This window comes from Lissotriton vulgaris, chromosome 2_1 (genome assembly GCF_964263255.1).
Source record: "Lissotriton vulgaris chromosome 2_1, aLisVul1.2, whole genome shotgun sequence".
NCBI lineage: Eukaryota > Metazoa > Chordata > Amphibia > Caudata > Salamandridae > Lissotriton > Lissotriton vulgaris.
In genome coordinates this window covers 2042113353-2042136411 of record NC_141687.1, presented here as the reverse complement: position 1 = coordinate 2042136411, position 23059 = coordinate 2042113353, and the positions used below count along the sequence as shown (strand labels likewise).

Below are 23059 nucleotides of genomic sequence, written 5' to 3'. Positions count from 1 at the left end.
CAAGTGGCAATCAATGAAAGCATGGACACACAGGCAGAAGAATAAACCCTAGTTCTAATGGCACGACTGACACAGTACTACCAATGTATTTGACTGTATCCTGGCTGGCATCTGCTGTATGAGCAAAAGAAGCCCGAAAGTACTCAGGGGTTGAGGACAAGATTTTACTAACCATGTCCCAAAGTGCATGTGTATAGCAGCCCAAGAGGGAAACAGTTTTCAACGAATGAAGGGCCACAAACCCTTTGCTAAAGCAACATTCCTACTGGATTTCCTATTAGGAAGAACAATAGCGAAAGCATTAGGGTTAGCCTTGCTCACTGAAGTACAAATGACAAGATTCTCTGAAATGAGGTATGAACAGAAGGATGGGTTTCCAAGATTAAGCCTGTGGAGCCGGGCAATAGGGAGGCTCACAGGTAGTGCTGAGCACGGTTTGGATCAAGCAGCCATAATGGTCTCAGTTAGGGACTTTTTAAATGGTAGCGTAGGTTCCACTCTTAACATCCCAGGCTGCAAAACTTCAGTGACTAATGTTACCTTGGCTTCAAGTGTGAGCAACTGTAAATCCAAGCATTTTGCAGCCCTGTGGACAATCACCACAAAGGATACACTCCTAAATACTAGGACTCTATAGCAAATCAAATTAATTTCAGGTAACCCATTAGCATTCTGGAGGTTGCTGTAGAAACAAGAATCAGTATAATGAGGTTTAATCAATAGTCCTCCTTCCCATCATCTTTGTTATGGGGAACCTGTTAGGAGTGTGAATCGCATCAAAGTTTGAACCAGAAATGCATTCAACATTTGATAAAACCGGCATTGAGGCAAGGAAACAGTAAGGGACTCATCTAAGGTTACAAGTAGTTATCTCATAGTGCAACATTGGTCAATATCTGGCTGAAATTGGTTCCAGATTGGACACTGGAATCAGGACCCGTAGAGCCAAAGCGAGCACTACAAGTGGGGTCTGTTGCCAGGATGTCAAGGGTGACCTGGGTCTGGCTGAGCACAAACAGGGCTTTTGGCACCAGGAAAGAGCCTGCTGGCAGCAGCCCACACAGAAGCCAAATGGGTCTGTGGGGCCTAAAGTTATGTTATGTTAGAGGGACCAATAACCATCCAGAATACCTGCAGCATTGCCTCCTTAAAGGCCTCCATTTGTTGTGGAGTAGATAATGGCCCAGAAGATTCGGAGAAAAATCAGTGGAGTTTCACTCCGAATCACAGCAATAATCCAAACTAGACTACGTAAAACAAGGGCTAATCAGTCTTCTGTTGGTGTTTCGACAAGAATGTCCCCTGCATGGTAAATGGACATGTACTCCTGTCCCGTGTCCAACTGTATGCAAAACTGGTAGCTCTCAACTTTTATATTGGCCCTGGCATCAAGCTTATCTAGGGTGAGCACAGAAGCCTAGGCTTGTCCCTTGTAATGCGAGGGACAGAACTTGTTCTGTCATCTGAAGGGGTGTACAAAGTGTACCCGCATAATGGGATCTGGGTGAATCACAAAACAGAGGTAGCAGGGTGTCTAAAGTGGACTGGCTGGTATATAAAAAGAATGGATGGCTCCAACAATAATTCACAAGATATTGAAATCAAACTAGCTGTGGCATGGTAGACTTCAGACACTATACGGACTGTTTGCCAGCATCTCTGCCTTTCACAAGGATTGATAAAAGAATTAGAAGAAGAAACGAGTTACTTACCTGTAACTTTAGTTCTCCAGTATTGGTAACTTTCATAGATTCCCATTGCTTGTATCATTCCCCGTCGTCGGAATGGGAGCCTCGGTAATAATATATATATATATATACCTAGGTAACTACACCCTAATAGGTGTAAAAAAGGTAAAAATTAGGCCTAGGCCTCATTATCTTTTGCAGCCTATTGCTGTCATTATGTAAAAAGACCCAAAGTCCCCTTAGCAACCAATCAGATCAGCCTCACCCTGTAGAACCTTCCTGAGAAAGCTCAGAGCCTCAGATTTTCGTAGCCGTTGCTTTGCCACATAATCACCTAGCCCTAAAGTGAGCTTTCCCAGGGGAGGCGGGTGGGCGCATGGGAATCTATGAAAGTTACCAATACTGGAGAACTAAAGTTACAGGTAAGTAACTCGTTTCTTACTCCAGTATTGGAACTTTCATAGATTCCCATTGCTTGTATCAGAGTAGATAGCAGTTAGCATACCTCAAACATTTCGTGCACAGTATAGAATCATTATCAGCCAATGACCTCACAGATTATAACAACTATAAAGCAGTAACAAAGCATAATAAACGAAATGTTTGAAAAAACAGGAGGAGGGAAGAGAGGAAAGCTCACCTCTTATTGGAAGAGATTTCTCAGGACTGCCTGTCCTACAGCCGAATCCTCCTTTGCAGCCGCCTCCAGGCAGTAATGTCTCGTGAAGGAGTGCGTACTGCTCCAGGTGGCTGCTCTGCAAATGTCCTTTATGGATACTCCAGCAAACAGCGCCGCTGATGCTGAGACCGACCTTGTAGAATGTGCCTTCACCTGTCCTTGTAAAGGTTTGCCTGCCGCCTGGTGGCAGAACCGTATCGCACTAGCTATCCATCTAGATATCCCTTGTTTTGACAAAGGAAATCCTTTTCTTGGGGCTCCGAAAGCCACAAACAGTTGGGGTGTCTTTCGAAATCCAGCTGTGCGTTGTAGATAGAATTTCAAACATCTCTGAACGTCCAGAGAATGAAGGGTCCTCTCAGCCTGGGTTGAAGGCCGAGGAAAAAAAGATTTCAAAATCACTGGCTCGTTAAGATGAAAGTCTGTCGGTACCTTCGGAATGAACTTGGGGTTCATCCGCAGGATAACTGTATCATTCTTGAACTGTAAGAAGGGTTCTTTGATGGTTAAAGCCTGAAGCTCTCCTACTCTCCTTGCAGAGGTGAGTGCCAAAAGAAGAGCCACTTTCCATGATAGGAACTTCAGGTCCGCTTTATGTACTGGCTCAAATGGCGGTCTCATTAGCTGGGCCAGGACCACATTCAAGTGCCACACCGGAGGTGGGGGCCTAACTGGCGGGAAAACTCTAAACAGACCTTTCAGGAATTGTTTGATTACTCTCGCTGAAAGTAGAGAAGGACCCGATCTTGTTCTCCTATACCTGGAAATAGCTGCCAAGTGGACCTTGATAGATGCATGAGCCAGACCTGCTTGTGCCAATGAAAGAATGTAAGGCAAGAGTTGATGCGGAGCTGACGAGAAAGGATGTACTTTTTCCCTCTGACACCACAAATGGAACCTCTTCCATTTCGCTCTATATGTCTTATTAGTGCTAGGGGCTCGTGCCTGTGCCAAGATGGTCCTGCATTCTTCTGGGATGTTTAAATCCCTAAACTCTCTGTATTCAGGAGCCAAGCCGCCAACTGAAGCGAGCTCGGGTTCGGGTGAAGAACTTGGCCGTTGTACATTGACAGAAGTGTCAGTTTGGGTTGCAGATGAATGGGTGGTGTCTCTGATAGAAGAAGCAACTCCGTGTACCAAAACTGGCGAGCCCAGGCCGGCGCTATTAGTATCATCCGGCACCTGTCCATTTTGAGTTTCTTGAGGACTCGAGGAATTAGGGGAAATGGCGGAAAGGCGTAAACAAACGCGCCTGACCAGGACATCGAAAGGGCATTCCCCAGTGACCCTCGATGGTGTTCCCTGCTTGCGTAACACCGGCATTTCTTGTTCCCCGGCGTTGCAAACAGGTCGATCGCTGGGGTCCCCCAACGGGAGAAGATGTCCTTGATCACTGCGTCCTCCAATTCCCATTCGTGCGAGACTGCTCTCAGGCGGCTTAGCGTATCCGCCTTCGTGTTGCATACTCCTGGAAGGTGTTCTGCTACGAGTGTGATGTTCTGCGCTATCGCCCATTCCCACAGTATTTGGGCTTCCTGTGAAAGCAGTGGCGATCTTGTGCCTCCCTGCTTGTTGACGTAATGCATTGCGGTGGTGTTGTCCGTCCGCACCAGGATTGCTGAATCTGTAATCCTTGGGAGGAAAGCCAACATTGCCAGTCGAATAGCTCTCAGCTCCAGAACGTTGATATGTAGACGACGTTCTTCCGGAGTCCAGTGACCACTGACCTGGAGGTCTTGCATGACCGCTCCCCAACCTTGAAGAGAAGCGTCCGTGGTAATGACCTGAGGAGCCCTTGCAGCCTTGAAACTGAGACCCACAGTGAGGTGAGATCTTTTCATCCACCATGAAACCGACCGTTTCATCCGCTGGGTTATCGTCACCCTGTCGTCGAACGAACCTTCCACTTGTCTCCACTGAAGGTCCAGCTCCTCCTGTAGGGGGCGCATTCGCAGCCTGCAATGCGGAATCAATTGAATACAGGATGAAATCGACCCTAGAAGAGATTTGTACATCCTGACCGTCATCCAACTTCTCCTTTGACAACGGGTGGCTGACGATATGAGTTTCATCTGTCTCTCTTCCGATGGGAAGGCTTTGCACTCCTGAGTATTGAGTATCGCTCCCAAGAACTTCACTGTACTTGCAGGTTGAAGAACTGACTTTTCCTTGTTGAGTTGTAAACCCAGATGAATAAAGAGGTTCAAGCACGTGTCCACTGCCTTCGATGCCTCTTGCGAGCTTGGGGCCTTCAGAAGCCAGTCGTCTAAGTACGGGAAGACTTCCAGCGACTGTCTCCTCAGAAATGCCGCTACCGGTGCCAGCACCTTTGTGAATATCCGAGGAGCGGACTTTAATCCAAATGGGAGCACCATGAACTGGAAGTGACGCACAAGTTACTACTTGTGTAACGATATATCTGTAAGAGACATTAGTTAGTGATAGATTCCTTACCTTAGAATATCCCCAGGCGTCAGACTGGATCCGGAAACTTTTGCGTAGCAATACCCCTGCGCGCCGGTAGGCGTCGTCTGCGGCTCCGCGTCCGTCGTCGGCGTCGTGAGCGCCGGGATGACGTCGTCGGAGTATATAGACGGCGCCCATGCGCGCTGACGTCAGTTCTGATAACACAGCTTTTCCGCGCCAGATACGCAGAGCCATGATAGAACTAACACTGGTGCCATGAAACTAGGGCCCTGAAAGGGGATGACCTTAACCCTAAATATCGGTTCGCAGAACGGGGAGGATGGGAGGGCGGTAAGGAATCTATCACTAACTAATGTCTCTTACAGATATATCGTTACACAAGTAGTAACTTGTGCATCTGAAAGAGACACGTTAGTGATAGATTCCTTACCTTAGAATAGATACCCCAGCAATACCAACCCCGGTGGTGGGTCTGCGAACCAATATCACACCAGAAAGTCCTGGAGGACGGAACGGCCAAAGAAGCCATCCCTCCGGACTTGACTGTCCAGGCAGTAGTGTCTTGCGAACGTGTGCAGCGAGGCCCACGTGGCTGCCTGACAGATGTCCTGCAGGGGGACACCGCGGCCCAGGGCAGTTGTTGTTGCCGTGGCCCGAGTGGAGTGAGCCCGCAAACCAGCCGGGGGCTCCTTCCTCGCCATGGAGTAGCATGCTTGGATGCACAAGATGATCCACCTAGAGATGGTCCTCTTGTGTACTGCCTTCCCCTTCTTCGCGCCCACGTAACCAACGAAGAGTTGGTCATCCACCCGGAATTGGCGAGTGCGGTCTAGGTAGTAGGAGAGCGCACGTTTTGGATCCAGACGGTGGAGCCTCTCCTCCTCTTTCGAGGGATGCGGAGGCGGAAAGAAGGTGGGCAAAGTGATGGACTGCCCGATGTGGAAGGCCGTGACAACCTTGGGCAGAAAGGAAGGTCGTGTACGCAACACCACCTTATCAGGATGAACAGACAGGAAAGGAGGAGAAGAAGAAAGAGCCTGGAGCTCACTCACCCTCCTGGCAGAGGTGATGGCAACCAGGAAGGCCGTCTTTAGAGTAAGGAGACGAAGAGGGCAGTTATGAAGTGGCTCAAAGGGAGCACACATCAGATAGGTGAGAACGAGATTCAAGTCCCACTGGGGCATCACGAAGGGAACAGGAGGGAACATGTGCGTGATGCCCTTCAGAAATCTACTCACAATAGGAGACTTGAATAAAGAAGGCTGATCTGGTAGCCTCAGGAAGGCTGATAGAGCAGAAAGGTACCCTTTAAGAGTGCCCAGAGCAGAGCCCTGCTGGGCAAGGGAAAGAAGAAAGAGCAGCACTTCCGAAAGGGGTGCAGAGAGAGGATCCACAGCCTTTGCTGTGCACCATGCCACAAATCTGTTCCACCGGCAGGCGTATACCGACTTCGTGGAGGGACGCCTGGCTGCCAGAATGATATCACAGACTTCGGGAGGCAAGTCAAATGGCCTCAACTGCCGCCGCTCAATCTCCAAGCTTGTAGGTGGAGACTGGACAGGTTCGGGTGCAGGACCGTCCCCTGCTGCTGCGACAGAAGGTCCTCCCGAAGAGGCAGACGAATCGGGGGATCGACTGACATGCTGAGTAGCTCGGGATACCAGTATCTTCGTGCCCAGTCCGGAGCCACAAGGACGACCTGGGCCCGGTCGCGCCTGATCTTCTTCAGCACTCTGGGCAGAAGTGGTATAGGCGGAAAGGCGTACAACAGACCGCAGCTCCACTCGCGACGAAAAGCGTCTCCGAGCGAGTGCCGCCTTGGAAACTCCAACGCGCAGAACTGCTGACATTGCGCGTTCTCTTCTGTGGCGAATAGATCTAACCAAGGCTCTCCCCACTGTCGAAAGAGACCTTGCGCCACATCCGAGTTCAGACGCCATTCGTGATCCATCATGCACCGGCGGCTGAGTTCGTCCGCCCTGGCATTCAGAGAGCCTGCCAGGTGTTGAACCACCAGGGTCACGCCCTGATGTTCCAGCCACTGCCAGAGGCGCAGAGCCTCCTGGCAAAGGGTCCACGACCCCACTCCGCCCTGTTTGTTGCAGTACCACATGGCGGTGGTGTTGTCGGTGAACACTTGCACCACGCTCCCCCTGACAGAGGGGAGGAATGCTTTCAGTGCAAGACGAATCGCCCGCAGCTCCAGAAGGTTGATGTGGAGCCGGGACTCCGCCGGAGACCAGAGGCCTCTGATCTCCGCCTCCCCCATGTGGCCTCCCCAGCCCTGGAGTGACGCGTCCGTCACAACTACGTGCTCCGGCTGGGGTAGGGAGAGGGGTCTGCCACTGACCCAGTCGCGGTCCGTGAGCCACCACTGCAGTTGCTTCGCAGTGCCCTCCGAGATCAGGACATGATCGGACAGGTTGCCCTGATGCTGGGCCCACTGAAACTTCAGGTCCCACTGCAGAGCCCGCATCCGCCACCTGGCGTGACGCACCAGAAGGATGCAGGAGGCCATCAGTCCCAGAAGCCGCAGCGTCAACCTGACCGAGACCCGGGATAACGGCCCGAAGACAGGAATCAGAGCCTGAATATCCCGAACCCGCTGCTCGGGTGGGTAAACCCGAAACTGCGCCGAGTCGAGAACCGCTCCGATGAAGAGGAGCTTCTGAGAGGGACACAGGTGTGACTTCGGCACATTGATGGAGAACCCCAGCAAGTGCAGGAGGTCGGCCGTAGTCTGGAGGTGGCTGACGACTGTCTGGGGCGAGCCCGCCTTCAACAACCAGTCGTCGAGGTAGGGGAAGACTGAAACCCCTTGCCTGCGCAGATGGGCTGCGACCACCGCCATCACCTTCGTGAACACCCGTAGGGCGCTGGTAAGGCCGAAGGGGAGCACGGTAAACTGAAAGTGCTCGTGGCCTACCGTGAACCGCAGGTAACGCCGGTGGGCCGGCAGGACGGGGATGTGGAAATAGGCGTCCTGCAAGTCCAACGCTACCATCCAGTCTCCTGGGTCCAGGGCAGCCAGGACCTGAGCCAAAGTGAGCATCTTGAACTTCTCCGTACGGAGGAAGCCGTTGACGTTCCGCAGATCCAAGATAGGGCGTAGGCCCCCTTTGCCCTTCTTGGGTACCAGAAAGTAGTGGGAGTAACAGCCACGTCCTACTTCTGGCCCAGGAACGCGCTCGATGGCCCTCTTGGCCAAGAGGGCCGAAACTTCCTCTTGCAGAAGTCGCAAGTGATCCCCCGACACACGGTGGCATTGAGGTGGCATGGATGGAGGGGAAGACTCGAAGGGGAGGGAGAAACCCCTTCGGACAATTTGCAGCACCCACCTGTCCGAAGTGACTGTATGCCAGTGGGAGAGGTGATGGCGAACCCTGCCCCCCACAGGCGTCACATGGGCCTGAAAACTCGGACTAGGAAGGTTTTGAGGCGGGGGCTGCAGAGGGAGGTGTGGACTGGCCTCGCCGCTGACCCCGACCACCGCCGCGGCGGTTCCCACGTCCGCCACCGCGCTGCTGGACATTTTGCGGCGTGTGGCTGGCGGCCCGTGGTGGGGCACCCCTTCCGTGGCCACGAAAGGAGCGAAAGGCACCCGATTGCTGGCGTGGGGCCGTAAGGCCCAAGGACTTGGCCGTGGCCCTGGAGTCCTTGAAACGCTCCAGTGCATGGTCTGCCTTGTCGCCGAAGAGGCGACGGCCATCAAACGGCATGTCCAGGAGGGTGGCCTGGACATCGGCCGAGAAGTTGGCGGACCTCAACCAGGCGTGGCGTCGAACCGCCACCGTCGTTGCCATCGCCCTGCCTAGTGAGTCCGTGGTATCCAGCCCACACCGGATAGAAAAACGTGCCGCATCTCGGCCGTCCGCAAGGGTTTGGCTGAGTTTAGCCCTGACCTCCTCAGGGCATTGTGGCAGCACCTCCGCAACCGTGTCCCACAGAGTGTGGGTGTAGCGGCCCAAGAGACAGTTGGTGTTCACTGACCGTAGCCCTAGGCTCACAGACGAGAAGACCTTCTTCCCGAACTGCTCATATCTCTTGGATTCCCTGTCGGGCGGGGCCGACGGGAATGCGGTCTGGGAGTTGGAGGCCTGGATAACCAGACTCTCGGGGGTGGGGTGGGTGGACAAAAAGCAAGGGTCGCCCGGTGCCGGGCGGTAGCGTCTGGCCACGTTCCTGTCCACAGGGGGGCCTGTGGCGGGCTTGGACCAAGTGCCCAGAAGAACGTCACACAAGGCCTCGTTAAACGGCAGGAGGGGCTCCGCGGAGCCGGACTGCTGTTTGAGGACCTCAGTGAGGAGATTAGTCCTCACGGCCGCGACGGGGAGCTGAAGGTTTAAGGCCTTAGCTGCCTTCGTCAACACTACACTGTAAGCAGAACCCGCCTCCGAAGCCACAGTCGGGGGCGACGTAAATCCAGTGTCTGGCGAGGTGTCAATACCACTGGCCTCCCCAAGCTCATATGTCCAGCCCTGATGTGACTGGCAATCACGTGCCAGAGGGTCCTCGGACCCCTCCCATTGCTCCTCGTCACCTGGCTCCTGGAGACCAGGATTAACAGCCAGGGCCTCCTCGTGGAGATAGAATTCTCCGAAGGCCGACGGAATCGGCGCCCAGCGGCGCCCTTCCGACTCCTGAGTAGGACCGTAGGAAGCATTGGGGTCGGCAACCACATCAGCTGCCGGGGACGACACCTGAAGGGACGGCGCCGGCGAGGTCGTAAGGTCGACCGGCGGGGTCCCGGATCCGGAGCCGGATCCAGCGAGGTCGCGCGGCGCCGGGACCGAAGTCGCCAGCGGCGCCGGGCCCGAAGCACCCGACGTCGTCAGGGCCGAAGCGCCCGACCCGGAAGGACCTCCAGACGGAACCGATCGGCCCGAAGGCGCCACGGGAACCGACTGAGGAGGGAGGGCCCTCATGGCCATGAGGTACCTCTCGACCTCCTCCTGCGACGCGCCGTGCCCAGGGACCCGAAGGTGTGGGGCAGGCGGCGACGCTTGCGACTCCCGCGGAGCCGCGTGGGCGGTGTCGCCCGAGTCCCCGGTCGCATCGTGCGAGCGACGGGGCGGGTCGGAGGATCGATGGTGTCGCTCCGACCTCTCATGCCTCTTACCTGAGGACTTGGAACCAGACGATCGGTGTCCACTCCCGGAACGTCGATGACTCCGACCTCGCGACCTATCCCTCGACCTCCCGTGGGACCGGGACCGGGACCTGGAGCGGCGCGGGGCCGACTGCCTCAGCTCGAGACGCTTGCGGGACCGCTCCCGCCTAGCCTTCGACGTCAGGGCCCGGCAGTCGGAGCAGGTTCGATCGTCGTGGTCGAGGCCTAAGCACTTCAGGCACCGGCGATGGGGGTCCGTGACCGACATGAGTCGGCCGCACTTCGAGCAAGGCTTGAACCCGGGCATCCCTGGCACCGATAGTCGAGGATCGACTAAATAGAGGATCAAAAAGTGACTGGGGGTAGAGCTTCTTCCGGATCTGCGCTAGCTGGCGCGGAAAAAAGAAGAACTGACGTCAGCGCGCATGGGCGCCGTCTATATACTCCGACGACGTCATCCCGGCGCTCACGACGCCGACGACGGACGCGGAGCCGCAGACGACGCCTACCGGCGCGCAGGGGTATTGCTACGCAAAAGTTTCCGGATCCAGTCTGACGCCTGGGGATATTCTAAGGTAAGGAATCTATCACTAACGTGTCTCTTTCAGATTCTTGCCTACTGTAAAGCGAAGGAAACGTCTGTGAGCTGGATGGATCGGGATATGAAAATAGGCATCTTCCAGGTCTAATGTTGCCATGTAGTCGCCTGGGTTCAAGAGGCGCAATATGTCCTGGAGTGAAATCATCCGAAACGATAGTTTCGTGAGATAGGTGTTGAGCTCCCTCAAGTCCAGGATAGGACGCCACTTTTGTCTTGTTTTTCGGATCAGAAAAAATCTGGAATAGAAACCTTCTCCCCTTTGTGATAGGGGAACACGCTGGATCGCCCCTTTTTGAAGCATTTGTTGAGCTTCCTCTTGAAGAAGGTTCAGATGGTTGGAAGTAGTGGCGTGGGGAGCTCTTGTAGGTGGAAAGTCCTGGAATTCTAGAGTATGCCCATTCCGGATGATATTTAATACCCACTGATCCGATGTAATCTCTTCCCAGCTGCTCAGATGTTGTGATATCCTGCCGCCCACTGGAGATCCCAGAAGCGGAGGAACAGTTGGCAGAGTCGGGAGGCCGCTATTGACGCTTGCCAGCGTCCTTGCCCTGACGCCCCTGTCGTCCACGAGCGTTCTGGCGAGAGAAAGACTGGGATTGCGACTGCCGCTGATAGTATTGATTGCCGTACTGGGGCCTGTAAGACTGCGACTGCTGTGAATATCGCTGTTGCTGATAACCTCCTCTAGGTGAAGAGAAACCTCTTCCTCGTGCTCCACGGAACGGTGTCTTTCTATATTGCAGGTTCCCCAGAGCCCTTGCCGTCTCTGTGTCCTTCTTTATTCCCTGTAGGGTCTCGTCGACATGTTTCCCAAACAACATGTCCCCGTCGAAGGGCAAATCCAAAATCCTATTCTGGACCTCTGGCCGGAAGTATGTAGCTCTCAGCCATCCTTGTCGTCGAAGAACCGCTGCACTGCCTAGGGCACGGAAAGAGATGGTGGCGATGTCCATCGCGCAGTCAATCATTTCCGAAGAGGAACGTTGTCCCTCTTCCAGAAGTTTCTGTGCTTCCGCTTTCTGGTCATCCGCTAGCAGATTCACATAGTGTGCCACATCACTCCACATCTGGCGGTCGTACCTTGCTAGGATCGCCAAGGCATTCGCCGCTATGACTAGCAAGCTAGCCATCGACGAAAAACGCTTCCCAGCGTTGTCCAACCTTCTACCCTCCTTATCCGGCGGAGTCGTGAGGGTGGCCGAAGGATTCCGCGATTTCTTCTGTGCCGCCTGCGATATGACCGAGTCAGGTCTAGGTTGTCCAATCAAACAGGCGGGACTGTCATCTGGAGCTTTATATTTTTTCTCCAAGCGCGGGAGAGTTGGAATGACCGTCGCTGGGGTCTGCATCACTTTCTTCCCTTCCTCCCATATGTGATCCACAATGGGAATCGAGCGCACAGCCTTACGGTATGCCTCTTTGAAATCGTATAAAAAACAATCCGTAGATGTTGTAGGCATCGCTAACTTAAAGCGCGCTGTGGCTCTTTCCATCAGGCTGAAGAAACCTCCTACATCAGCCGGAGGCGAGTCGACCGGATCTGGCACTGGTGAAGCCGGATCCTGAGCTATATATTGGTTCCATTCACTCTCCTGGTCTTGATCTTGGTTTTGCCCCGTTTCATCCTCATCCGAGGTATCCACTTGGACTTGCGGAGGATATGCCCTCTCATGCTCTTCCTGTGCAGGCCGCACTGACTGTGTTGCCACCACCTGCGGTTGAACCTGTGCTTGACCTTCCACAGGTTGCGACCCCTTCTTGCTCCTATACTCCTCCAGCATTGCCCTTAAGTCTGTCAAAAGATTTATAGGCATCGATACCATGCCCTGCTGTGGTTGGGCATCTTGGTATGCGACCTGTCTCTCTGGCCGCTGTTCCTTTTGATAATAATATTCCTCATCCATATCCGAATCATGGTATTTCAGATTCAATTGTGATGGACTGTAAGCATCCCCATACATCTCATTTTCTTCTTCTGAGTAGTCATCTTCATCCAACAAAAGGGGTGGAGGTAATGATGGTACCTTCCTTGGAGAAGTCATATCTGGGGTTATCCTCCTCCTTCTGCTGTCTCCTGGCGCTCCTGTCGTCAACGGCGTTGAAAACAAATCCACCGTTCCCTTATTCTGAATCGTCGTCGACGGGACCGTCGACGAGGGTCCCTTCACCGTCGACGGCATCGTCGACGGAACCATTATCGTCGTCGGGTCCACCGTCGACGGGATCGTCGACGGAACTGTCATCGTCGACGGGTCCATCGTCGACAGGCTCGTCGACGGATCGTCGTCATCGAGATTGCCACCGTCGACGGAATAGTCATCGTCGACGGGATGGTCTTCGTCGACGTGGTGGTAACCGTCGACGTGGTCATCGTCGACGACGCCGTCGTCGATCCGGTCCTCGTCGACGGAATCGACATCGAGGTCCTCGTCGACGCTCTCGTCGTCGTCCTCGTCGTCGCTGGGTGGCTCGTCGACGACTGAGGAGACAACATCACCTCAGATGCTTTAGAGTCCTTCTTGACCCCTGTAGAGGCCTCTACAGTCGGTTTCTTGACGGACTTGGCTACTTTAACCTGGTGGGAAGGCCCAGCCGAGCTCTCCTCCAGTTTAGCCTTTTGCACCTGCAGTGCCTGCCTTTCCCTCTCCTTTACACTCTTGTGAGGAGATTCGATAGGCCCTGGCTTGCCAGACCTATCAGAGGTCACACGCACAGCCTTTAAGGGGGGTTCAGTTGAAGTGTCCACAGACGATCCGCCCCTCTTCAATGAAGTCTTTGAAGATGTTGATCTGGCATCTTCCTCATCACCAGACACTACTTCATCCCTCCTTTCCAACTTCCTGAGCCACAGAAGCAGCCGTCCTTCACGATCACGGAGGGTTTTAACAGACATTCTCCTGCATATACTACACTTATCAACCTTATGGTCTGGGTATAGACAGTAAATACAGTCTTGATGTTGATCCTCTGCATAAAGTCGTTTTTTGCCACAAGTGGCACAAGACCTGAAAAGGCTCTTCTTTTCCTTATCAGCCATGACAAAGCTGAAAGAAATTCTTAAAGAAAACTGTTTAAACAGTACCTCAAGTTGAAGTTAGAGCAGAGCTCTAAGGAGACTCCCTGTCACCAACGAAGCGGTAGAAAATCTGAGGCTCTGAGCTTTCTCAGGAAGGTTCTACAGGGTGAGGCTGATCTGATTGGTTGCTAAGGGGACTTTGGGTCTTTTTACATAATGACAGCAATAGGCTGCAAAAGATAATGAGGCCTAGGCCTAATTTTTACCTTTTTTACACCTATTAGGGTGAAGTTACCTAGGTATATATATATATATTATTACCGAGGCTCCCATTCCGACGACGGGGAATGATACAAGCAATGGGAATCTATGAAAGTTCCAATACTGGAGTAAGAGGACAAATTATTCTTCCCATGTGATTTGTTGAGACGGTAACCTGTTAGTGGTTCGAATACTGAGCACCCTGGGCTGTACATGGGAATTTAATTCTATTTAACGATTTAAGCCAATCTTCAGTTGCTACACAAGATGCTTCACCATGGAATTAGGTGGATAATAAGTTGGCTAAGGCTCCAAATGAGGCATTTATTGATATGAAGTATTTATTGAAGAATGGCACCTAAATTCCCTATACAGCTCATAAATTATTGAATTACTGTTAGTTGGTAAACAACTTAATGGACAGTTGCTAATTCATGCCATGAGAATTTCTGCCAGAACAGCTATAAAGAGAAGACCTCACTCTTTTTAGGCCTTGCCTTCAGACAGCTTTTAGCTGGTTATTCTCAAAAGACCTCTTGAGGACCGTATCAAAATCTACTTGAGTCCACTCATAGTTTACCACCAATTGGCTTTCTTGTCTCTCTTGCTGGCTTGCCTTTTATTCAATGGCTTTCCTTACTCTACTTGTGTTTGTTCCACACACCTGACTGGATGACTTGTAACCTTAACCTTCTCCTACAAAGGAATTCACATTTATATTTTGCTTTCAGTACTCCAGGAGAATAGAAGTCTTTTCTTGCTCTCTTTTATTCGTGTGCTGCTTCACCCCCTCAAATTCCTGCCTGACGCTACCCCTGCACTCCATGTTGCTCTTTCAACCCCCAAACTTTAGCTTATTTAGCAGTGACATCCCCAAATCTGCTTCATATTTATTTTTTGTCCTTCTCCACCTTCCGTTACTCCTCTGCGTTCCCTCTCCCCATACCCATCCTTCCTTAATCCAGCACAACCCCCACTATGTTATGGTCCTTAAAAACATTTTATGTGGTAAGACAGACACACAGACTTTTAACTTTTCACGCTAAGTGGCATCCACAATCTTGGAACGCATAAATAAAAATAAAAAAGTGTCCACAGCATCATGCCATAAGCGTGCGCATACCTTATTATGCTGGCCCACAATCGCAGCATACGCAGACATTCGTGCAGACACTTGATTACACTTTTATTCTTTTCGCACAGCAATAGCTTGAAAAGGATAAACCTACTGATATTGCCAATGCTTATTTCAATATAAGCTCTCCGAGATATGGGTTGTTTATGACTTTAATGAAGATACTTTAAATTGGAATATTTAATAATCAGGAATTTTGTATGCATCTCTAATGCAAAATAGGACATGAATCTGTACTCACCTCTGATTTTGTCTACAGCAATAATATATTGAGAGCGCATTTCTTCCAAGCCTCTTCCACAACAGGATGTAGTTCCACCTGCTCCTTCCAACTGTGAACTAAAATGACAGACTAATGAATGAAAAATAAACAGCAGTGTACAATTACTTCGGAGCTTAAAAAAAAATCATTCGTACCTGCTTGTCCCGACACTTGCATTAATTTCTCCAATTTTCTTCTGCACCTCATAATTTTCATTTTTCAAAGCCTCAATGATAGTCTCATTTTCTAAGAAAACAAATTTACTTATTTCATTAGTGAAAAATAAAAAGTAATTCATCTACAAAAAGGTTAGATTGGCTATACCAAACATTAATAGCTAATGAGGCAGCAAACAGACTTCCCCAAAATGTTGCATAGAGAGCATAGTGGGATTAAACATTGCACAAACTCGCAAAGGCTTTCAGTCTCAGCAATCACAACAGCAACTGCATGTAAAGCAACTGCTCTCTCCTGGCAGAATGTCGAACACCAGAATTCTGTTGAAGATATTAATTACAAACTCATACTTCTCTGATTTTTTAACTGCATCTAAGCAGCTTAGAAGGTTTTTAATTTTCTTGAGTGGCGTCAACCTCTGAAATAAGACTTGCTACAAGACGAACATATTCATCAGAAGTGAAGTAAGGTGTGTCTTACTTTCCACCAAAAAGGGGTAGGTTTGTTCTGCCACAACCCTAGAGCACTTCGATATAAATGGTTTGCATGCCTGGGAAAATGTACACTGCTTTACAACAACAAAAACAATTCATGTGGTAGTGTAACTTGTATCAATACCCTCAGTATTATCCACAGTAGAAGCACTACTCATGATGATACCAACAGTAGCAATCTAACTTGTAGTAGCTGCAATCATACTTGCAGAAAAGAACAAGTTACTTTCCTTCGGTAACGCTTTGTCTGGTACAGACTATCTAGCAGCAGATTCCTTTCCTTAGAGTATTCCACAGGTGTCAGACAGGATCTGCTAACTTTTGTTCAGCAGTACCCCTGCACGTGGATAGGTAGAGTCATTCGGATCCATGTGGCGTCATCCGCACCAGAAGTGACGTGTATGGTGACTATATAGGCTCCACCCAAGTGCGCTGACTTCAGTTTCTTTTTGCAAATTTCCACAGCAGAAGCGTTGAGCCTGAATAAACACTGACCACTGGTGTGCATGTCCAGGGCCCTAAAAGAGGGGTAACCCTATCACTGTAATCGGTTCGTAGAGCGGGGAGGGTGGGTGGGTCAGTAATGAATCTGCAGCTAGATACAGTCTCTACCTGATAGGGCGTTACAAAAAGAAGTAGCTTGTTCATTTGATATAGACATCTAGCCACGATTCCTTGCCTTAGAATTGATACCCAAGCAATATGTCCACAAAGGCGGGGCTGCGATACAGATCATACCAGAAAATCCTGCAGGACTGAACAGGCAAAGTGCTCATTATGACAAACCCGACTGTCTAGGCAGTAGTGTTTTGGGAATGTGTGCAGAGATGGCCACATTGCTCCTTGACAGATGTCCAGGACAGGGACTCCATCCGCTAACGCAATGGTGGAATGAGCATGCAAGCCGTCTGGGGTTGTGTTTTTTGCCAATGCGAAGCACACTGAGGCAGAGTATTATCTATCATGAGATTGTACGCTTCTGCACTGTCTTTCTTAGCCCTGAAATAGCCTATGAAGAGTTGCTCATTCACCCGGAAATCTTTGCTACGATCTAGGTAGAACAGCAGCACTCTTTTTGGGTCAAGGTGGTGGAGTCTCTCCTCTTTGGTAGGATGAATTGGGGCGTAATAAAGGTACATGGAATGGTGTTATCACCTTCGGCATGAGGATGCTTGAGTCTAAAGGACAAGCTTGTCTGGCTAGAACAAGACATATGCAGAGTTAACCAGACTGCCTACGGCTCACTGACACCCCTGGCAATGTTATTGCCACAAGCAATACCATCTTGATGGTGAAGAGTTTGAGTGGGCAATTGTGTAGAGACTCTAAGGGAGCACATATTAGGGATGTCATATCCAGGTTGAGGTCCCACAGAGGCATAACATAGGGCGTTGGTGGAAACATGTTCTAGACCTTTCAAAAACCTATTTATAATAGGGGAATTGGACAGGATGTCTGCTCTGGCAACCTCAAAAAGGAAGAGATGGGAGAGAATTACCATTTGATGATGTGGAGTGGTGTGGCTCACTGGTTAGAGGCGGCAGACCCGGGAGCAGAGGACGGCCCGGAACCAAGGTTCAATTGCCGACGCGGCAGGGTCGTGGACCAGGGTCAGCGGACTCGATAATTCTCACCTCGATGCCTACTCTAACCAGGGATCACACTCGGCAACGCTGGGCATTAGCTTGCCTCATCTCCACAACGGCCCCCACATACGCCGGGGATGCCTGGTTTCACCTTGGAGATACCAAGTAGGGATCATCTCACAGGGAAAGCCAGGGCGGGTTCCCCAGCGGTCTACTGCGCAGAGATACTCCTTCGGGAGTCGATTCTAGCGCATTACAAACCCACAATTAATTAATTAATGATGCCCAAAGCACAACCCTGCTGGGCCAAAGAAAGACTAAAAAGAGAACTGGTGAAAGAGGTGCAGACAAGGGATTCAACATTGTTCTCTGTACATCATAACACAAACTTGTCCCAACGGAAGGCATATACCATCTTGGAGGACGGATGCCTGGGAGCCAGAATAACATAGCCTGGATTCCTCCAGTGACTAGAGACCTCTGATTGCCACTGCTCCCATGTGGCCGCCCCAGCTGAGCAGTGATGCATCTGTCACTACCTTCTGCTTGAGGAAGGGAGAGGGGGGGTCTGCTGTTGGCCCAATCTTGGTTTGTTAGCCACCACTGCAGGTCTTTTGCTGTACCCTCCAAAATCATGACCATGTTGGAGAGATTCCCTTGATGCTGCGCCCCCTGGAACTTCAGGTCTCGCTGCAGAGCCCGCATATGCCAACAGGCATGATTCACGAGCAGGATGCAGGAGTCAATGAGACCCAGTAGCCTCAGTCAGTCTCACCGAAATCCAGGATAGAGGTTTAAACATCAGGATCATAGCCTGAAAATCAGTTCGGGAAACTGCACTGTGTACAGAAAAGCGCAGATGAAAGGAAGCGTCTGACAGGGAGTCTGGTGTGACTTTAGCTCATTGATAATGAACCCCAGGGAGCGCAGGAGGTTTGTCGTATGTTATTTTAATCTTATGAGGCACACTGCTACCCAAGGGTTTCTCTGCGCCGCCTGATAGGAACGAAAGGGAAAAAAAGTGCTCTACATATTAAACACGCAGGTTTTCAAACACTTAAAAAACTTCTCGTAAATAGTTTCAGTCCAAAGTGACATAGGGAGGGAGTTCCATAGAGAGGGACCTAGACAAGAGAAGGACTCGCCGCCCATACGTGACAATCTGGTCCTAGGCACTGTAAATTTAGCCTGAGTTGCGGAACGTAAGAGATGTGGTGGGATGAACTAAAGCATTTAAGTATTGGGATGCCTTACCAACTTTGATTTTGAACATATAGCTCAGGGCTTTGAATTTAATACGATTCTCAACCCTAAGCCAAGGAAGATTCCGAAGAGAACCTGAGATGGAAACTATTTTAGGAACCTTACAAAGTAGCCTAGCCGCCGCATTCTTCACCATCTGCAGTTTACGAAACACATCCTTGTTGGCTCCTAGATACAGAATGTTTCCGTCGTCCAGTCTAGAAGTGACAAGAGCCTGAACGACAGTACGTTGCGTAGACAAAGGCAGCATCCAAAGGATGAAAGTCTGAAGGAGGGAGACTACTTCCTGGGGTGAACTCCCCGTCAATAGCCAATCGTCGAGGTAGAAGAAGACGGGAACTCCTGACCTCCACAGATATGCTGCAACTACCACTATCACCTTGGTGAACACCTGAGGGGCGCTGTTAAGACAAAATGATAGCACAGCAAACTGAAATGCTCTTGGCCTTTGCAGGCAGGACGGGATTGTGGAAGTATATCCACTGCAACCATCTAGTCTCCCAGGTCCATGACAGACAGTACCCGAGTGAGAGTAAGCATCTTGGACTACTTCTTCTGGGAAAAGATGCAGGTCAAGGATAGGACGAAGGCCTCCATACTTTTTGGGCACAAAGAAGTAACGGGAACAGCAACCACGTCCTACTTCCAATGCCAGCGCCTCCTCCATGGCTCCCATGGCCAAGAGAGCTGACACTTCCTGACAAAGCAAAGAGAGATGGTCCTTCATTGGCTTTCTAATAATAGGTGGCATGGGGGTTGGAAGTCCAGAAAAGGGAAGGAGTAACCCTACCGGACAATTCTCAAAACTCATCGGTCGGATATTACTGATCGCCAGTGGTGCAGTTTGTGGCGTATCCTGCCTCTCAGTGGGTGCCCATGGTATTCAAAGGTCAAGATAAAGTGGTTTGCAGACTGTGGCTGCCGGCGGACTGGGTCAAACTCTGGCTGGAGGTCCTACTTGGTCTATAGGGAGCGCATCCTCGGCCACGAAAAGGTTGGCAAGCTTGTTGGCGGTCGTGGCTGGTCGGTTGAAGGTGCGGTTGTAAGCCCCTTCTGTGATTACAAAAGAGACAAAAAGCAGACTGGAATTGACGTGGGCGGATAGTGAGGTCTAAGGCCCTGGCCATAGCCCTGCTGTCCTTGAAGCGCTCCAACACAGAATACATCTTCTGTCTGAGGAGTCAAGTGCCATCAAAGGGCATGTCCATGAAAGAAGCCTGGACATCCCATGAAAAAGACAGTGGTTCTCAGCCAGGCATTGAGTCTCAATGCCACTATACCCAGTGAGTCGGTCGTGTCCAGCCCACATTGGATGGTGAACTTTGCTGCATCTCTGCCATCTGCAGTCTCCTGTGGTAGTATGGGTCGGGCCTCCTCTGAGACCATTGGCAGCATTTGCGCAACCAAATCCCAAATTATGTGGGTGTATGGGGCCAAAAGGCATGGGATGTTCACGAACCCTGTGTGTTCTTCTTACAAATTGTTCCTTCTTTTATTCTTGAGATCGTTTTTACAAAATCCTCTAACTTTGCAGTCAGAGAAAAAAAATAAAGTTAACTGTCGGACAATCGTCCTGTGTGACATGAAATGCTACAGGATGTCAGTTGTTTGCTAGTGCATTTAAATAGCTTGTAAATGAACTGAACAAAGATTTCAAAATATTTCAGTAGTTGGAAAACCACTTTTTAAATTTTTTTATATTGACGTGTGATAGGAACAAATATTTCAATAGGATTAAAATAGATGGGCAAATGCAAAATAGTTGCTGAAAGGAAAATGTTACTTACCCATGTAGAGCTGTAGATTCACATGCATTGCATACTCCTGCCATCTAGTGTTGGTTCCGGATGTTTGGAAGTTGTTTTGTTCAAAGAAGTCTTTCCATTCACGAGGTAGGTGACTCTTCATTTCGGTGAGAAGTATGCATGGGCATTGACCCCATTTTTAGATTGTTTCCCACTTACAGGGTGAGAAATGGTGCTGGGGAGTGTAGAATAGAGATGTCCATGCTTATGAATGTAAATTAAGAACTACAACCACTACAGGAGATCGGGGAGGTGGGTAGGCGCATGTGAATCTATAGCTCTATATGCAAAGAACAGATGCTTACTGGGTAAGTAACATTTTCCGTTCAAGGCTCGTGAGCTGTAGATCACATGCTTTGCACAGACTATATAGCAGTAATCTCCCAAAGCGGTGGCTAACCTGTAGAGGCTGTAGTTGTATGAAATAGTTGTTTAAGTCCTGCTTTACTGCTTATCCTATATTTGTGTGTTGTCTTGAGGACACATCTACACAATAGTGTTTGGAGAATGTGTGCAGTGTAGACCACGTTGCAACCTTACAAATGTCAGCTATGGGGATATTTCCCAAGAAGGCCATAGTAGCCCCTATTTTGCGAGGGGAATGCGCCCTACCTGGTACTAACAAAGTTCACTTTGCTTTAGTATAACATGTTTGGATACATTTTACAATTCATCTTGCAATACCCGAATTAGAGATAGGATTGCCCTTGTGAGGGGGAGAAAAAGGAACAAATAGTTGTTTTGTTTTCCTGAAGTCTTTGTTTCTTTTTATGTAGTAAAGAATAGCTCGCCTAACATCAAGTGTATGTAGTGCTCGTTCTGCTACAGAATCAGGTTGAGGAAAGAAAACAGGTAACTCAACTGATTGATTGATATGCAAAGCAGAAACTACTTTAGAGAGGAATTTAGGATTAGTACGAAGAACCACTCTATCCTTGTGAAATTGAAAAAAAGGCTCTTGTATGGTTAATGCCTGGAGTTCCCCAACTCTCCTCAGTGAAGTTAATTGCTATGAGGAAAGCGTCTTTCTATAATAGAATTGTAGTTGGCATTTGTGCAATGGTTCAAAAGGTGGACCCATTAGCCTTGTAAAAACTATGTTTAAATTCCACTCTGGAGCAGGTGGAATCCTTTGAGTTATTACTCTTTTTAATCCCTCCATGAATGCTTTAAACACTAGAGACAGAGGTTGTCTGTTTTTTAAGTATGCAGCTACAGGTGCTAGATGTAAGCGAATGGATGTGTAAACTAATCCACATTGTTGTAAATGCAACAATAACAAACAATGTTTTGCACAGAAGCATCAAGTGGATTGATATGATAGTTGTTACAATGGACAACAAAGTGTATCCACTTTGCTGCATAACATGCTCTAATAGTAGGATTTCTAGTCTCTTTGAGAATATCCTTACAGTCTAGTGGTAGTTGTAAATAATCAAACTCTAGGACTTCAGGAGCCAAATCGCTAGGTTGAGTTCCTTGAGATTTGGATGTCTGATTTATACATGGCTAAATATTGTGGTTGGGGGACGCACAGCAAGTTTGGTTTGATGTTTGATATCTTTTATGGATTATTTTTTTGAAAGGTGGGGTGCTGCAAGCAGGTGGTGTGTCCGTCCGACACACGTATTTTATAAATGTATGCGATGTGTCACCATGGTGTTACCTATGGTACCATACCCGAAATGCATTGGAGCAGTTTTTCAAAAGCATCTAAAATGTAAAACATGAATATAATGTATTACGAACTGAGGATGATGCACCAATAAATTGTGACAATCATTTACATTGTGGAGGTTTATCGTTTAAACACCAATGGTGTGCACAGAATGCAGGGATGTCACCAAGGTAACATGGTGACACATCGCATACATGATTTATACATGGCTCCGAGTGAGGACAGAGGGTGTGAGATGTAATTTGTGAAGTGAAACCACAGAGAGTACTTATAGGGTGGTGTACCAAGGTTGACAAGCCCAAGTAGATGCTACTAGTATCAACGTGAGGGACGTTTGACTGAGCTTCAGAACCAGAAATAGAATTAGTGGGAGAGGCGGAAAAGCGTAAGCAAATATCCCTAACCAATTCATCCACAGAGCATTGCCCTTGGAGGCTTGGTGTGGGAACCTGGATGCGAAGTTTGGGCATTTTGTGTTGTACGCTGTGGTAAACAGATCTATTTGTGGAAATCCCCATTCTTGGAAGTAGGGGAGCAGAACTTGAGGGTGAAGTTCCCACTTGTGGACTTGCTCTCTGTGTCTGCTGAGTAGGTCTGTAATCTACTCCTGGAAGGTGCTCTGCTAAGAGATACATATTGTGATGAATCGCCCAGTTCCAAATGCTTTATGCAAGGCGCAATAGTTGGAGAGTGTGTCCCTCCCTGTTTCTGTAAGGAGTACATTGCTGTCATGTTGTCTGTGCAGACTAAGACAATCTTGTATACGACCTGGGTGAGAAAAGCTTTCAGTGATAGAAAAATTGCTAGCAGTTCTAGATAATTGATGTGAAGGCGTTTGTGATAGTCCGACCACAGCCCTTGTACTGTGTGATGT

At 49.6% G+C, this 23059-nt stretch overlaps 1 protein-coding gene across 1 annotated transcript in view; it reads right to left on the bottom strand.

Moving 5' to 3' along the window:
* Window positions 1-23059, bottom strand: part of CEP152 (centrosomal protein 152) — an 804909-nt gene that overhangs the window by 162893 nt on the left and 618957 nt on the right. Inside the window, exons 24-25 of the mRNA XM_086958276.1 lie at window positions 15338-15428; window positions 15162-15259 (exon numbers count right to left, since the gene is read on the bottom strand). Coding sequence (XP_086814402.1) covers window positions 15162-15259; window positions 15338-15428 — 189 coding nt within the window. The remainder of the gene's footprint in view (window positions 1-15161; window positions 15260-15337; window positions 15429-23059) is intronic.